Below are 18905 nucleotides of genomic sequence, written 5' to 3' on the forward strand. Positions count from 1 at the left end.
ACCAGTCTCTCACCCGCTCTCCTTCACCAGTCTCTCACCCGCTCTCCTTCACCAGTCTCTCAGCCTCTCACCCTCTCACCTTTACCACCCTCTCACCTTTACCACCCTCTCTCCTTCACCAGTCTCTCACCCGCTCTCCTTCACCAGTCTCTCACCCGCTCCCCTTCACCAGTCTCACCCACTCTCCTTCACCAGTCTCACCCTCTGTCCTTCACCAGTCTCTCACCCTCTGTCCTTCACCAGTCTCACCCGCTCTCCTTCACCTGTCTCTCACCCTCTCTCCTTCACCAGTCTCTCACCCGCTCTCCTTCACCAGTCTCTCACCCGCTCTCCTTCACCAGTCTCTCACCCGCTCTCCTTCACCAGTCTCTCACCCTCTGTCCTTCACCAGTCTCTCACCCTCTCACCTTTACCACCCTCTCTCCTTCACCAGTCTCTCACCCGCTCTCCTTCACCAGTCTCTCACCCGCTCCCCTTCACCAGTCTCACCCGCTCCCCTTCACCAGTCTCACCCGCTCTCCTTCACCAGTCTCTCACCCTCTGTCCTTCACCAGTCTCTCACCCTCTGTCCTTCACCAGTCTCTCACCCTCTGTCCTTCACCAGTCTCACCCGCTCTCCTTCACCAGTCTCTCACCCTCTCTCCTTCACCAGTCTCTCACCCTCTCTCCTTCACCAGTCTCTCACCCTCTCTCCTTCACCAGTCTCTCACCCTCTCTCCTTCACCAGTCTCTCACCCGCTCTCCACCACCAGTCTCTCACCCGCTCTCCACCACCAGTCTCTCACCCTCTCTCCTTCACCAGTCTCTCACCCTCTCTCCTTCACCAGTCTCTCACCCTCTCTCCTTCACCAGTCTCTCACCCTCTCTCCTTCACCAGTCTCTCACCCGCTCTCCACCACCAGTCTCTCACCCTCTCTCCTTCACCAGTCTCTCACCCTCTCTCCTTCACCAGTCTCTCACCCTCTCTCCTTCACCAGTCTCTCACCCTCTCTCCTTCACCAGTCTCTCACCCGCTCTCCACCACCAGTCTCTCACCCGCTCTCCACCACCAGTCTCTCTCCTTCACCAGTCTCTCACCCGCTCTCAACCACCAGTCTCTCACCCGCTCTCCACCACCAGTCTCTCACCCGCTCTCCACCACCAGTCTCTCACCCTCTCTCCTTCACCAGTCTCTCACCCTCTCTCCTTCACCAGTCTCTCACCCTCTCTCCTTCACCAGTCTCTCACCCTCTCTCCTTCACCAGTCTCTCACCCTCTCTCCTTCACCAGTCTCTCACCCGCTCTCCACCACCAGTCTCTCACCCGCTCTCCTTCACCAGTCTCTCACCCTCTCACCTTTACCACCCTCTCTCCTTCACCAGTCTCTCACCCGCTCTCCTTCACCAGTCTCTCACCCGCTCTCCTTCACCAGTCTCTCAGCCTCTCACCCTCTCACCTTTACCACCCTCTCACCTTTACCACCCTCTCTCCTTCACCAGTCTCTCACCCGCTCTCCTTCACCAGTCTCTCACCCGCTCCCCTTCACCAGTCTCACCCACTCTCCTTCACCAGTCTCACCCTCTGTCCTTCACCAGTCTCTCACCCTCTGTCCTTCACCAGTCTCACCCGCTCTCCTTCACCTGTCTCTCACCCTCTCTCCTTCACCAGTCTCTCACCCTCTCTCCTTCACCAGTCTCTCACCCTCTCTCCTTCACCAGTCTCTCACCCTCTCTCCTTCACCAGTCTCTCACCCTCTCTCCTTCACCAGTCTCTCACCCGCTCTCCACCACCAGTCTCTCACCCGCTCTCCACCACCAGTCTCTCACCCGCTCTCCTTCACCAGTCTCTCACCCTCTCACCTCTACCACCCTCTCTCCTTCACCAGTCTCTCACCCTCTCACCTCTACCACCCTCTCTCCTTCACCAGTCTCACACCCGCTCTCCTTCACCAGTCTCACCCGCTCTCCTTCACCAGTCTCTCACCCTCTGTCCTTCACCAGTCTCTCACCCTCTCACCTTTACCACCCTCTCTCCTTCACCAGTCTCTCACCCGCTCTCCTTCACCAGTCTCTCACCCTCTCACCTTTACCACCCGCTCTCCTTCACCAGTCTCTCACCCGCTCTCCTTCACCAGTCTCTCACCCGCTCTCCTTCACCAGTCTCACCCGCTCTCCCTCACCAGTTTCACCCGCTTTCCTTCACCAGTCTCTCACCCTCTGTCCTTCACCAGTCTCACCCGCTCTCCTTCTCCAGTCTCTCACCCGTTCTCCTTCACCAGTCTCTCACCCGCTCTCCTTCACCAGTCTCTCACCCGCTCTCCTTCACCAGTCTCTCACCCGCTCTCCTTCACCAGTCTCTCACCCGCTCTCCTTCACCAGTCTCTCACCCTCTCTCCTTCACCAGTCTCACCCCCTCTCTCCTTCACCAGTCTCACCCCGCTCTCCTTCACCAGTCTCACCACCGCTCTCCTTCACCAGTCTCACCCGCTCTCCTTCCTCTTCCTATTTTCTTCTCCCTATCCAGCTCTTTCCCTAGCACATTTTTATCAGTCCCCATCTCCTGTTCCCTTCTTTCTTTCCCATCCGTCTGTTCATCCTCCCACGTTCTCGCTCTCCTCTCTCTGTTTCCTCTCTCCCTGCGGAGAACACTGAGGAGGTTCTTCATTAGAATGTACGGTAGCCAGGCATACAGACCATGTCCTTGAAGATGTGTGTGTGTGTGAGCAGTAGGTAGTAGGAGGGTTACAGAGCAGCTGTGCTGTTCTCCAGAAAGGTTATTTCTCAGTAAAATGCATCAAAACACTGACTAGACCAGTCGGAGCTGCCTGCCTGCTCTCAAGGACAACTCCTACACAATTCCTCTATTTATTCCATTACATCTATATTACATTGGGTTCTGGCCATGCAATTTAAAGTCTCATTACATACAGTTTGTTGGGAAGAGGGAAACTATCAGTTGCAATTTACTGTATCTTATTAGAGCCACGTCATATCCCAGGACATTTAAATTATTAGCACATCCTTCATTAGTTTGTTTATTCACTCACTCACTCACTGTCTTTTACCATTCAATCACTCACTTGCTCATTAATTCTCATTCTGTCACCACCTCCCCCTCTAGGTGCGTGCCATGCGTCTGTCCTTCGTGGGCGAGCTGGGCTGGGAGCTGCACATCCCTAAGGACTCCTGCTTGCCTGTCTACCAGGCTGTCATGGCTGCCGGTGCCAAGCACGGCATCATCAACGCTGGATACAGAGCCATCGACTCCCTCAGTATAGAGAAAGGTATAGTACAGCTTAGCTCTGAGAGAGTTTGGTGGCAGAACAGCAACTTAACTAAGTTCTTCCTGAACCAGCTGTGCTTTTCTGAGCTGAGGGGGCTGGTGGAAACACAACACAATCACCAACTGTGCTTCAGCTATGACATGTTCCAGGAAAACATAGGGCTATTAGTGAGATGTGCCAGTAAAAGATAGGACTTTACTCCCCCTTTTCTCCTGTAACAACAGTGGGATAATCACACACTACAGGTTCTTATAAGCTTTGTTTGGCAATGACACAGAGCACAAGGAGTGGAATGTTAGCTTAACTGACTGGTACCCACGCTAAGAGTACAGTAACAGTCCTATAAAATCCTTAACTGAATGTCTAAACTTCCATAGGCAGCAGACAGCGTATCAGATGTATAGACTTCCATAGGTATCAGTTGTAGTGTTGTCACGATACCACTATCGCGATACTAGAAAGTAAGGAAGCAAAGGAAACAAAACATGAAGCGGACTCAATGTCTTGAGGAAAACAGTCCTAATGTAAGAAAAACAACTGCCATATGTTGTTACCCAGTCACATAAGGACCATAGAGTTTAGTCTGCTTCGTGTTGTATTTGTTGTCAAAGAAAATCTGGTATGATACTGATATCGTGACAACACGGAGCAGAGCTGTAAGTGAAACAGATGGGGGCTGGGGAGATAGAGCGTGTTTGGTTCAATAGATATACAGTAGTACTTTTGGTAATAACAGTAGAGAGCTAAGTTAGCATGTGTCCTTGAGAGAGCAGCAGTAGCATGACTAGCAGAAAGGAGAGGCCCTTACAGTGGCTGCATGATGTATCAGCTGTATCCTATATTGTTAGCCTGTACTTCAACAACACTAGGGATCAACCACTGTGTACAACTACACTGCTCTGTTTAATCTGTTGACAGACCCGGGGGAGCTGGCAGTGTATGTGTATTACAGTAACGTCTTTGAGAGTGCTTAACCTCTGTGCGCTTGCATGGATTCATGTTTCTTTGTATAATGAATGCAGAGGAGGCTGGTGGAAGGAGCTAAAGGTGGATGGGCTCATTATAATGGCTGGAATGTAATATATGGAAAGGTATCAAACATATGGAAACCACGTTTGACTCCATTCCATCCATTACAATGAGCCCATCCTCCTATAGCTCCTCCCACCAGCCTTCACTGACTGAATGTGACTGTTTAAGCCTACATTACATATCTCTCATCCATTCTGTGTCCTACCTCTTCCAAGGTTTGCAGTTTAGTCGGATAGTGACTCCTCTCCTCTCTCCCTAGGCTACAGACATTGGCACGCTGACCTGCGGCCTGATGACACACCTCTGGAGGCGGGACTAGCGTTCACCTGTAAGATGAAGAGCACCATTCCCTTCCTGGGTCGGGCCTCTCTGGAGAAACAGAAGGCTGAGGGACTACGTAGACGCATTGTCTGTTTCACCATTGATGAGTGAGTGCTCACGGTCACCATTACAACTGTTTAGCTTGAGGACATAATTAAATGTCACCAGCATTATACATTTACATTTACGTCATTTAGCAGACGCTCTTATCCAGAGCGACTTACAAACAGGTGCATTCACCTTATAGCCAGTGGGATAACCACTTTACAATGTTTTTATTTATTATTTATTTTTATTTTTATTTATTTATTTTTTTGGGGGGGGGGGTTGGGGTAAGGGGGGGTAGAAGGATTACTTTATCCTATCCCAGGTATTCCTTAAAGAGGTGGGGTTTCAAATGTCTCCGGAAGGTGGTGAGTGACTCCGCTGTCCTGGCGTCGTGAGGGAGCTTGTTCTACCATTGGGGTGCCAGAGCAGCGAACAGTTTTGACTGGGCTGAGCGGGAACTATGCTTCCGCAGAGGTAGGGGAGCCAGCAGGCCAGAGGTGGATGAACGCAATGCCCTCGTTTGGGTCCTCGGTTTCTTCCTCCTTCCATGGGGGTCTTTGATGACTCCAGTTAGAGTGGTGTGAGTTTCTCTTCTTTTTAAAGTCAACATGACCATGGCCTTAACAACCATAGAAATCACAGAATCATCATTTCTAAATATTCTTCCCTGCTGTAAGTGTAATGTAGCAGACCTGGTTTGGTCTAAATGTGAGGGACTAAGTGATGCAGTTCTGATAATGTTTCCAGTAATTTACTAAAACTGCTGTGGTTTGATTAGAAGGGATTCAGTAAGTGGATAAGTGGATTTAAAGCACTGGCAGCCTGACGTGATATTGTTTTCTGATTTGATTCACTGAGACTGCTTATGATGGTCTGAGAGTATTTAGGGGCCTTTTGGCAAACTCCAAGTGGGCTGTCATGTGCCTTTTACTGAGGAGTGGCTTCCATCTGGCCACTCTACCATAAAGGCCTGATTGGTGGAGTGCTGCAGAGATGGTTGTCCTTCTAGAAGGTTCTCCCATCTTCACAGAGGAACTCTGGAGCTCTGTCAGAGTGACCTTCGGGTTCTTGGTCACCTCCCTAACCAAGGCCCTTCTCCCCCGATTGCTCAGTTTGGCCGGTCAGCCAGCTCTAGGAAGAGTCTTGGTGGTTCCAAACTTCTTCCATTTAAGAATGATGGAGGCCACTGTGTTCTTGGGGACCTTCAATGCTGCAGAATTTTTTTTGTACCCTTCCCCAGATCTGTGCCTTGACACAATCCTGTCTCTGAGCTCTACGGACAATTCCTTCAAACTCGTGGCTTGGTTTTTGCTCTGACATGCACTGTCAACTTTGGGACCTTATAGAGACAGGTGTGTGCCTTTCCAAATCATGTCCAATCAATTGAATTTACCACAGGTGGACTCTAAGTCAAAGGGTCTGAATACTTATGTAAATAAGGTATTTGGATTTTAAATACATTTGCACCAAAAAAAACAGTTTTCACTTTGTCATTATGAGGTATAGTGTGTAGATTGATGAGGGAAAAAAATACTTTAATCAATTTTAGAATAAGGCTGTAACGTAACAAAATGTGGAAAAAGTCAAGGGCTCTGAATACTTTCCGAATGGTGTGTGTGTGTGTGTCTGTCTGTCTGTATAATTGGCAGCCAACCTACCCTCGATATTTATTGGAAATTTGCATGAAGCTCATCACCGTGCACTTAACCACTATAAGTTATGAAATAAGTTATGAAGTTCATCATAGCTTATTCCATCTGCCTATAAACTCTGCATGCTTTTCCATGTTGTGGTGGTGGTTGGCTATAACATCATCACGTGACTCCAAGTTTACTGCAGTTGTATCTGAAAAAAGATTTATCCCACCTTGTTTAGCGTATGTTGTTTTGTCAACAACTTCGCTGTTTCCTGTCGTGGCTTTTCTTCATCCGCATGAAGTGGTTGGATGGAAATCTGGTTTATGTCTCTCCTTGTCCTCTTTCTTCATCTCTCTAACATTACATCCTCCTGAACAGGTCTGTGTGACGTAGCTGAACCTGACACCTCTGTCTGTTCCTACTAACAGGAAAGTCCCGATGTTCGGTCTGGAAGCAATCTTCCGGAACGGCGTTCCTGTAGGCCATCTGCGGCGCTCTGACTACGGATTCTTCATTGACAAGCAGATCGGATACGGATACATCCGCAACCCTGACGGAGGAGTGGTCAGTAATGTATAGTTGGCTACACACAGACATACACACGCATACACACACGACTCAACTCACCCACCCACACGATCTCCGTCATCACCACCACCACCACAAGTAGAAGGAACATTAACAGCCTTTTTTTCTTCTTCGTTGGGAGATGGGATTTATATTATAATTGGTGGTGTTCTGGCCAGCACGCTCTTAACGATTGGCAGACAGGAAAACACTGCTTGTTTCCAGCTCTTTAGAAACGCTTCATTGCTGCTCTGCTCTGCTCCTCCTCTGGCTGGGAAGCTATGACTCCTCTCAGAGCCCACTCTGTGTGGGTGTGTACATGTGTTCTGGAACTCAGTCTCTTCCTCCTATTATCAGTCATCTCTTGGCTCTAGCCTGATCAACTCAGCCTTCAGACAACAGCTTTTGCTTGGTAAAGACAATATTCTGGAACTTTTATTATCCGTTCCTTGTGTTGGAGCAGATGGCCAGCTTTGCATATAATCATACCATGTCATCGCATATCTTGCATTTTAACAACTTCATATTGGATTCCGGATGACAATTGAGTCAGATTCTAGTACCAGGGCTTTGACACACACATAAGCTCTGGTTGTTTCCTCGGAAACTGAGACAACTTTTCTTCCAGCATTAAAAGTATTTTGAAAAGCTTAATTGGTGAAACTGCCACGTCAGTTTGAGATTACAACAACAAAGACATTACAGCAAACAACAAACCCCCCTTCCCCCCGCGTGCAATGAAAAGCAGAATACAAAACAGTAACAATAAGTAATCCCTAATGTCAATTACATTTTAAGAGCTTTATGCTTTCAAAGCTGTTAACCAGGGTTTCTGGGGGAAAGTTTCTTTGTGTATCATATGTGACTCCATGTGTACATCCTGTGTTATTTTCCTTACCCCTCATTATAAAACCTGTAGTGATAGAATAAGGCCCAGTGGACTAACCTGGTACCACCTCAGTGTGCCCTACCAGGCCGAGCAGGTTGTGACTCAGTGGATGACCGTTGCTTTGTTCACTGAGATGCTGCAATACTGTGTGTGTGTGTTGCAGGGCTGTGTGTCTTAGGGAGTGAGACACCACATCTCTAGGTCTCCACCTGTTCCAGAGGATATATATTCCCCTATCACTTATCATTGGGCTCACATCCCCTCCCATCACATTACATTTACATTACATTTACGTCATTTAGCAGACGCTCTTATCCAGAGCGACTTACAAATTGGAAACACATCAGCCCAACGTAGTGCGCACACACACACACACACACACACACACACAAAGCCCTGGCTTTGGCCCTGCGCTACAGCGCTCTACAGGCCCGCCTACGCTGCAGTAAGGGTCAGTCAGCGTCAGAAGCAGCTCATCACATGGCTCTGAAACCTCTCCTCGTCTTCTACTGCTGCTGCTGAGGTCAGAGTGGCAGGGAGGGATGAATCTGCCTCACTGATGAGAGGGAGAGAGAGATCTCTCTCCAATGGACTTCGACTGCGGTTTGGTACAGACTAGTAGCTAGGGTAGGCCTGCCTCCAGCCCAGCTCGTTTTTGGAGAGTTATAATTAGCCAGAGCAGGGGCCACAGCGCTGCCAGGGAGGGAAGCAAAGGAAAGACTCATTGGGCCGGAATAGTTTTGACATTGAGATGTGAATGAACTGGCTGTTTCATAACCTCATCAGTCTTAGACCGCTTATTAAATGTGGGAATTGGCCTATATGTATAGAGCTAAATTCAAATATTTCTTACAGCAAAAATATGAAAAGCATGGTAGCAATTGAAAGGGAACAGTTAGGAGATTATGGGAAAATTATTAGACCAAAGATGAGGACAGAACAGTTTACCTGACACAACATTATACTGTTGATTTTATATGCATTTTACATTTACTGTACTTTTCGCCTCATTTGTTGACAACGAAATCTGAATATACTCTGGATACATTCAGTAACATAATATCCTGGAAAATGTGGGGTAGGTGCAACATAAGACAAAACAATTACAAGGGTTTGAGTGAGAGGTCTACCTGGTGTCTCCAAGTGGCCACACACCTCTCCAAAGTGTGCACAGTTCCTAAGTAATTTCAATGCACTTTTATGACTCAAAGAAGAGTCTTCAACTATAAGGTGTTTTTTTTAGCTCTCCTAGCTGTGCCGTTGAGGAACTAGATCAAACACACATTTAGTTGTTTTGTTTGGAACACAACCCTGCATCCCCGCCATCACACAATTACTGTTGCAATCCAAAAACGGTGCATTATTAATACGCAATCTGGGTCAGGTGGGCATCATTTGAAAGCTTGTCCTGTTGCTAACATGACTAGCTAAGTTATAAAATACGATATTACAGTGTTAGGCTTTCACAATGCAATTCAGGGAAACGGATCATAATTTTGGTGCGCATAGAAAGGATCATGAGTGCATTCAGGTGCATGTGCCACGGCAAATTTTCTTCAGAATAGACAAACAGGCTCTTTCTGTTCAGAACAACCCAGGGTATGACTACATATCATCTTGAAACTGTACATCAAACATAGTGATCATGAACATTGACATTTGCATATGACATGAGTTTTATGATCCCTGGAGAATAATCAGGATGAGCTCTGTTTGAGACTATCCTATCAACGTGATCTGAAGAACTGTAATATACTATGTTTCTTGGAGTCGTGGCTGAACAAGGACATGGTCTATATAAATCGAGCTGTTTTTTCTAAACATCGGCAGGACAGAACAGCTGCGTCGGAAGCTCAGAGGGGGTGTGTGGCAATCTCTAATATTAAGGAAGTCTCGAGGTTCTGCTCGCCTGAGTTAGAATACCTCATGATAAACTGTAGACCACACTATTTACCAAGAGTTTAAATCAATATTTACCACCCCAAACCGATGCTGGCACTAAGACCGCACTCAATGAGTTGTATAGGGCCATAGGCAAACAAGAAAATGCTCACCCAGAGGTGGAGCTCCTAGTGGCCAGCGACTTTAATGCAGGAAAACTGAAATCCGTTTTACCTCATTTCTACCAGCATGTCACCTGTGCAAATAGAGCCAAAAACTCTAGATCACTTTTACTCTACACACAGAGACACATACAAAGCTCTCCCTCGCGCACCATTTGGCAAATTTGAACTTAACTCTATCCTCCTCAAAACAGGAAGTACCAGTGACTCGCTCAATACGGAAGTGGTCAGATGAAGCGAATGCTAAGCTACAGGACTGTTTCGCTAGCACAGACTGGAATATGTTCTGGGATTCATCCGATGGCATTGAGGAGTTTACCACATCAGTCACCGGCTTCATTAATAAGTGCATCGACGACGACGTCCCCCACAGTGACCGTGCGTACATATCCCAACCAGAAGCCATGGATTACAGGCAACATCCGCACTGAGCTAAAGGCTAGAGCTGCCACTTTCAATGACCGGGACACTCATCCGGACGCTTATAAGAAATGGCTCACAACAACACCATCATCCCAGACACCCTGGATCCACTCCAATTCAAATACAGCCACAACAGATCCACAGATGACGCAATCTCTATTGCACTCCACACTGCCCTTTCCCACCTGGACAAAAGGAACTCCTATGTGAGAATGCTGTTCATTGACTACAGCTCAGCGTTCAACACCATTGTGCCCTCCAAGCTCAACACTAAGCTAAGGATCCTGGACTTCCTGACGGGCTGTCCCAGGTGGTGAGGGTAGGCAACAACACATCTGCCACGCTGACCCTCAACACAGGGGCCCCTAAGGGGTGCTGCTTAGTCCCCTCCTTTACTCCCTGTTCACCCAAGACTGCATGGCAGTGCACGATTCCAACACCATCATTAAGTTTGCAGACGACATGACTGTGGTAGGCCTGATCACCGATGACGATGAGACAGCCTACAGGGAGGAGGTCCGAGACCTGGCAGTGTAGTCCCAGGACAACAACCTCTCCCTCAACGTCAAGACAAAGGAGCTGATCGTGGACTACAGGAAACGGAGGGCCTTCATCCACATCGACGGGGCTGTCGGTGTCTACATCACTAAGGAACTATCATGGGCCACAAACATCAACACAGTTGTGAAGAGGGCACGACAACGCCTCTTCCCCCTCAGGAGGCTGAAAAGATTCTGCTTGGGCCCTCAGATCCTCAAAATGTTCTACAGCTGCACCATTGAGAACATCTTGACTGGCTGCATCACCGCTTGGTATGGCAACTGCTTGGCATCCGACCGCAAGGTGCTACAGAGGGTAGTGCGTACGGCCCGTAGGGCCGAGCTCCCTGCCATCCAGGACCTCTATACCAGGCGGTGTCAGAGGAAGTCCCTAAAAATTGTCAGACTCCAGCCACCCAAGTCATAGATTGTTCTCTCTGCTACCGCATGGCAAGCGATACCGATGCACCAAGTCTGGAACCAACAGGAACCTGAACAGCTTCTACCCCCCTGCTATAAGACTGCTAAATAGTTAACCAATAGCTACCCGGAATATCTGCATTGACCCTTTTTGCACTAACTCTTTTGACTCATTATACGCTGCTGTTACTGTTCATTATCTATCCCATTGCCTAGTTACTTTATCCCTACCTATATGTACATATCTACCTCAAATACCTCGTACCCCTGCACATTGACTCGGTGCTGGTACCCCGTGTATATATCCATGTTATCGTTACTCATTGTGAATTTCCTTGTTATTATTGTTCTATTTATTCCTCGTTCCTCATTTCACTGTTTTTTAAGCATGTGACAAATCAAATGTGATTTCATTTCTTGTAGCGTGAGGGGCTCAAGTTCAGAACGGCTGTCAATCAAAACCCATACAGCACTGTGAAGCGCAGAGCCAGAGCTCTGATGTCATGTATAGCATATTACTGTACAGCCACTACATTCCAATTTTGCCGTTTATCAGTGCCCAAATCTGCCATTTCAACCCGTATATATGGGTACGAGTGCAAAGGGCTATAGAAAGGGAAACAATGAAATACAGTTTCTCAGGGATCATCAACTAAAAACGTTATTTTAAATTTTTCTTGAGTCAGCCCAACCAAATATTGTATTTGACTAAAACATAATCATTTCAAACCTTGGTTTTAGTCTTTTATTTAAAAAACAAACATTCTAAAATATATAACGTATTTCTATTTTTAAGAATTTGCTCTGAGAACTTTCGGCGGCCAAAGAAAATCAGTTGCGGGCCGAATTTGCCTGCCAGTTGATGAGCCCTGCAGTATCTAATCAGGAATCGTGCTTTTGGAGAGAGGAGTCAGGTCGCATATCAAAGTAATGCTTTACTTTAACATCATTAGGAACAGTCTAAGATTCCCTAAGCTTTCAGATCTAAGGATGGATTAAGAGTTCCTCTATCTCTGAGTAAAGGGGTGGATTTAACGGTGTCTGCTCTTTATCCTTTCTTTTCTCTCTCTCTAAACTCATTTTATCTCCATCTCACTCTCTATCTGCACTCTCTCTTTTGCACATTCTCGCTCTCTTTCGCTCATTCTCTCTCTCAGGTAAATGCTGACTTCATAAAGAGTGGGAAGTTCACTCTGGAGAGGATGGGAGTGGTGTACGAGGCCAAGGCCCACCTCAAGTCGCCCTTTGACCCCTCAAACAACCGTGTGAAGGGCATTTACCCTGACAACTACCACAACGTTTACAAAGCCAACGCACAATAATGTACATCAAGGTGTGATTGTGATTGGACAATGTGCCTGTTTGTATATGTCCCTGATCTCCCCCAGCATATCCCCATGTTGGAGTCGGACCTGAGTTCAAATACTATTTGAAATCTTTCAAATACTTTGAGCTTTTGCTCTAGCCTGCCAGGAGTGCCAGGTGGGCAGGGTTTTGCACTTTTTTCTGGACTTTTCTATTGGTTAAATTGCAACAGGCAAGCTTAATCAAGCACAGCTAAAGTATTTGAAATTATGTCAAATATTATTTGAACCCAGGTCTGGTTGGAGTATCATGTGAGGTACATGTTTGTCTCTGTCTGGTGCTAAGCTTGAGAATAGCATTGTTTTATGTCCATATTAATGAGGTATAATTCCATGTAAAAAGAGCCCATGAACCACAGATTAGTCGCAAGCTTGGTAGTCTTACGGTACCATACCTCAACACCATATTATTCTTATGGCTGGAGGTGTTACCAGCTTGGGAACTCTTTTTCTGTAAGTCTTAAATCATCTCTGTGATTATCAAGTAGAAAATATGATATTAAAGTTAGTGATTAACAAATAGTTCACAGGGTAATATACTGTACTTAATGTGCCTTGCTTTTTTGAACTACTAAAAAATAACATGTATAAACTGCAATAAATTCTTAGTTTCATTAATGTCTCTGGTGCTGCTATTGGTGAGCATGTTTTGCAATCCCATTGGTTCAACTTAGCTTTTATTGTGTTAATATTAGTGTATGCTAACTGCAGTGCTGATACCCAATGAAAACTGCTTGCTGAATTGGACTCTAATAATGCATGAATGAAATATTACTTGTCTGAAAATATAGAAAAACTGCTTGCCTGTGAATTCCTCAATACACGTTATTGATTAATTTCAAATACAATCCATGAGCTATTTGGCATAGACAATGTCATTTGTTTTAGCGTTTTTTCTGTTCTTTGTGAACTGAGCTGGACTGTTCTTTGTATACTGAACATAACGTTTCAGTTGTTGCAAGGCAAGCTGGGTCATGTGGTCTTAACTCAATGTTGTCTGACTTCTTCCAGCTTCAATGTGTTCTTACATTTTCACATACATGAGTTAAGTGATCATTTAGATATAATACAATAATAATAGTGTTCTCTTTAATTCTGTGAATGTGATAATGAAATCATGCTAGTACTGTATGCTATCTTGATGAGTGATGATACCATTGGATCAACTGGATGTGATGTGCCATCCGCTGCACTTGTGGTAGAGAAGTACTTCACCGGCGGGGGCGGGGGGGATGCGGATGCGGATGCGTATTGATATTCAGACGGGAGGTGGTGTCTCCCGGGGGCTGCACCATGATGGGCTCACTGCTTTGGCAGGGGAGTTTCCCTCCCCCCTCCCCCTCCCTCACATGGGTAAAGGGGCCTCTGGAGCTGTGATGTCACTACAGGAAGCTCCTGCCTCTCCCAGTCGCCCTGTCACAGGACCACATAAACAGTCACGCAAGGTGACAAGTTTGTGTGAACAACATTGTAGTGTGAGGACTTTAAATGTACTATTAACTTTTGCCTTGTCTCGTGTGATGGTTACCTCCACATTTGAACTAATGAACTGTGTGTTTGATCATGTGTGTTATGCATGGTATTTGTGCATATGTCTGTGCAGTGGTTCTCTATGAGCATATCCCCTGTATGGTACAGTTAGTCTCCAGTCACGCAGGTCCCTGACGATGGGCTGTGCCAGCCTGGCATACATATGCCCATCCAAACACTGGGACCTGGTTGGCAGGGAGGGCTGCACGATTCAGCCTGAGACCAAGGGCGCAGGTTCAGGTGAGGATGTCATGGTAAATGAAATACTCACTCACCGCCTCCCTCCCCTGCCACTGGCCCTGTCTATATCTGTCACTAGCCCAGCTGCCATCAGCCAGTCAGAAACACACATCCCCAGTCATAAAAAAAAAACGTTGTTTTACAGAGTCAGCCATAGTAATACGGCGCCCCTTGAGCAAATTAGGGTTAAGTGCCTTCCTCAAGGGCACATTAACAGATTTTACACCTTGTCAGCTCAGGTATTCGAACCAACCACCTTTCGGGTAATGGCCCAACGCTGTACCCGCTAGGCTACCTGCCACCCTCATTTCATAGAGCACTGTGGTAAACTGCTACTGTAAATTCCAAATTCATGGCCATTTAATATGGAGTTGGTCCCCCCTTTGCTGCTTTAACAGTTTCCACCCTTCTGGGAAGGCTTTCCACTAGATGTTGGAACATTGCCTCGGGGACTTGTTTCCATTCAGCCACGAGCATTAGCGACGTCGGGCACTGATGTTGGGCGATTAGGCCTGGCTCGCAGTCGGCGTTCCAATTCATCCCAAATGTGTTCGATGGGGTTGAGGTCAGGGCTCTGGGCAGGCCAGTCCAGTTCCTCCACACCGATCTCGACAAACCATTTCTGTATGGGCCTCGCTTTGAGCATGGGGCCATTGTCATGCTGAAACAGGAAAGGGCCTTCCCCAAACTGTTGCCACAACGTTGGAACCACAGAATCATCTAGAATGTAATTGTATGCTGTAACATTTAGATTTCCCTTCACTGGAACTAAGGGGCCTAGCCCGAACCATGAAGAACAGCCCCAGACCATTATTCCTCCTCCACCAAACTTTACAGTTGGCACTATGCATTGGTGCAGGTAGCGTTCTCCTGGCATCCGCCAAACCCAGATTCGTCTGTCGGACTGCCAGATGGCGAAGCGTGATTCATCACTCCAGAGAACACGTTTCCACTGCTCCAGAGTCCAATGGCGGCGAACAGTGGTGGAAAAAGTACCCAATTGTCATACTTGAGTAAAAGTAAAGATACCTTAATAGAAAATGACTCAAGTAAAAGTGTAAGTCACCCAGTAAAATACTACTTGAGTAAAAGTATTTGGTTTTAAATACACTTAAGTATAAATAATTTCAAATTCCTTATAAAGCAAACCAGACGGCATCATTTTCTTGTTCTTTTTTATTTACGGATAGCCAGGGGCATGCTCCTTTACAAATGAAGGGATGTTCTCTGGATAAGTGTGTGAATTAGGCAATTTTCCTGTCCTGCTAAGCATTCAAAATGTAATGACTACTTTTAGGTGTCAGGGAAAATGTATGGAGTAAAAAGTACATAATTTTCTTTAGGAATGTAGTAAAGTAAAAGTTGTCAAAAATAGAAATAGTAAAGTACAGATACCCCCCAAAATAACTTAAGTAGTACTTTCAAGTATTTTTACTTAAGTACTTTACACCACTCCAGCCGACGCTTGGCATTGCACATGGTGATCTTAGGCTTGTGTGCGGCTGCTCGGCCATGGAAACCCATTTCATGAAGCTCCCGACGAACAGTTCTTGCAATGACGGGGGTGTACTTACAGAGAATAGCTTGGCAGAGGACTGGTTACAGACCATGGAGATGGGAGCGGTATTGTAGAGATTGTTGAGCTCCTCTCCACTGAAGGAGTCCCAGGACAAAGCGGTGAACTGGTCGGTCACACTGGTCTGACCACAGCTACACACATCACCACCCTGGAACCTGAGAGGAGGGAGGGAGGGAGGGACACAAAGGGAGAGGGGGAGAATGAGAGGGCAGTGAGGGTGGATGAGACATTAAGTGACCAAGCATGGTCATGCTTATATTGTAACTCCCTGATAGACAGAGCTTTGTTGTAAAAAGTGCATCAGCATAAGGATGTGGCTTAATATGGATCAGGTTGACATTATTGTATGTGTTGGTATGTTTTGCAGGGCCCGGTTTCCCAAAAGCATCTTAAGGCTAAGTTAATCGTTAGAACCTAGGAGCATCGTTAAATCTCTGAGCTGGTTTCCAAAACAATCGTACTAAAGTTGCACTTGAAATCGCTATTAACCATCTGCCCCAGACCACTGGTAGAACAGTTACAGCTACTGTAGCTGTAAGTGTGTCGTCAGATGCTTTTTTTTTGCCATTACGCATCACTTTATACATAGAAGATCACCTCTAAACATAGAATCAGGATGTTTATCTGTCTTTCTGTGACCGCCTATAACCGCCACTTTAATACAGCTGCGACCGGAAGTTATTTTCGTAGCAGGTTAGGAGAGCATTTTCGCTAACCCTAACTATTTTCCTAACCTTAGCCTAATTCTCCTAACCTGCTGCATAAGTTCTCCTAACCTGCTACGAAAAAGTCACTTCCGGTTATAGCTATATTGAAGTGGCATGAAAAGTGTTTCTCCTGATAACTTCAGAACGAAGTTGGTAATGTCTTTGCAATTGTTACAAACAAGCGAAGGATAAAAGGATGCTTCAAATGAAAACAGATGACTGCATTAAAAGACAAATACAGTATTTGGCTGCATAGGCCTATATAATTCAATCATATTGAAATACCTTTCATGTTCAATCAATTGAGTTCTATTTTGCTGATTGTAGGGTACCGTCTGTCATTTTTGCCTCAATATAGTTCATGATGTGTAACAACATGCTCAATGATGTGCCAAATCTGTGATTTTGTGCATTATTATAGGGTTGGCCGAAGCACTCTAGGAGCTGATTCGTAGTCAGTATTGTGGAACAATTCTAACGTTAAGATATGAATGGAGAAAGCTGATCTGAGAGCAGTGCTGCCTTTCTTTCGATATCAATATCGACACTTGCTCCAACGACACACTTAGTGAACTTTCCCACTGTAGTATTTTGGGAAACGCATGTGACGTCTTTGGCCATTATAGTAATGATGCATTGTTAAAACACTCTAAACTACCTCTAACTTCCTTCATACTGAACACAGAGACATACAAATGGTATCCACAACTGACTCTGGGAAGTAGATAAAGGGCCTTATTGCCAAAATCCCGAAGTATCCCTTTTAGTTCCATTGCTATCGGGAAACCAAGTGTCTTCTGCTGGTTAGTGTGATGTGTGAGTTGATTTAATCTGCTTAACATAAGAGCTGTTTGATGTGGAGAAGATTGATTGGTCTCGAGAGATTGTTTCTATAATGGTAGTAGTCAGCAAAACAAAAAATGAAGATACAGTGTATGATCGGTTAAAGATGGCAGCTAACTCTTCTTAATAAAGAGGATGGGTGTCTCCTATTAGCTATCCTGTGCATGTCTTACCAGCAGATGAAGCTACAGTATTGTGTGTGTGTGTGTGTGTGTGTGTGTGTGTGCAGCCTGGCTTGGCCTCAAAGACTAGATGTAACATAGTAAACCTAAATCTGTGCCACTCAAATTAGTATTATATGTTACGGTTACATAACATGGTATGGTTACATAAGACAGAAGGTTACTTAAGCCAAAAACAAAAGGAGGGAGGTTGGTTTGGGAGGATGGGTGGGCGTATAACGCAAACGTCTAGCAACCCAAATGTTACCTGTTCGAATCACATCTCGGACAACATTAGCATTTTAGCTACTTAGCAACTTTGGAACTACATACTACTTTGCAACTACTTAGCATGTAAGCTAACCCTTCCCCTAACCTTAAACCCTAACCCTTAACCCCTAACCCTAACCTCTAGCCTAGCTAATGTTAGCCACCTAACTAACGTTAGCCACAACAAATTGGAACTCGTAACATATTATAGGCATTACAAATTCGTATCACTTTTTCCAAATTTTGTTACGTTACAGCCTTATTCTAAAATGGATTCAATAAATACAAGTCCTCATCAATTTACACACAATACCCCATAACGACAAAGCAAAAACAGGTTAAGAAATAAAAAAACAGAAATACCTTATTTACATAAGTATTCAGACCCTTTTTGCTATAAGACTAGAAATTGAGCTCAGATGCATCCTGTTTCCATTGATCATCCTTGAGGTGTTTCTACAACTTGATTGGAGTCCACCTGTGGTAAATTCAATTGATTGGACATGATTTGGAAAGGCTCACACCTGTCTATATAAGGTCCCATAGTTGACAGTGCATGTCAGAGCAAAAAACAAGCAATGAGGTTGAAGGAATTGTCCGTAGAGCTCAGAGACAAGATTGTGTTGAGGCACAGATGTGGGGAAGGGTACCAAAAAATGTATGCAGCATTGAAGGTCCCCGAGAACACAGTGGCCACCCGGCCAAACTGAACAATTGGGGGAGAAGCGCCTTGGTCAGGGAGGTGACCAAGAACCCAATGGTCACTCTGACAGAGCTCCAGAATTCCTCTGTGGAGATGGTAGAACCTTCCAGAAGGACAACCATCTCTGCAGCACTCCACCAATCAGTCCTTTATGGTAGAGTGGCCAGACGGAAGCCACTCCTGAGTAAAAGGCATATGACAGCCCGCTTGGAGTTTTTCAAAAGTCACCTAAAGGACTCTCAGACCATGAGAAACACGATTCTCTGGTCTGATGAAACCAAGATTGAACTCTTTGGCCTGAATGCCA

At 45.8% G+C, this 18905-nt stretch overlaps 1 protein-coding gene and 1 pseudogene across 2 annotated transcripts in view; one reads left to right on the forward strand and one right to left on the reverse strand.

Moving 5' to 3' along the window:
* The window catches only part of sardh (sarcosine dehydrogenase), an 87045-nt gene extending 73866 nt beyond the window's left edge, over positions 1–13179 (forward strand). For both annotated transcript variants that reach the window (XM_041899010.2, XM_041899012.2), the window contains exons 19-22: positions 3100–3262; positions 4554–4722; positions 6729–6864; positions 12359–13179. In XM_041899010.2, the coding sequence (XP_041754944.1) occupies positions 3100–3262; positions 4554–4722; positions 6729–6864; positions 12359–12523 (633 nt within the window). In that variant the 3' untranslated portion in view covers positions 12524–13179. The remainder of the gene's footprint in view (positions 1–3099; positions 3263–4553; positions 4723–6728; positions 6865–12358) is intronic.
* A 631-nt stretch (positions 13180–13810) lies between these two features.
* The window catches only part of LOC121583554, a 31925-nt pseudogene continuing 26830 nt past the window's right edge, over positions 13811–18905 (reverse strand).

This window comes from Coregonus clupeaformis, chromosome 15 (genome assembly GCF_020615455.1).
Source record: "Coregonus clupeaformis isolate EN_2021a chromosome 15, ASM2061545v1, whole genome shotgun sequence".
Classification (NCBI taxonomy): domain Eukaryota; kingdom Metazoa; phylum Chordata; class Actinopteri; order Salmoniformes; family Salmonidae; genus Coregonus; species Coregonus clupeaformis.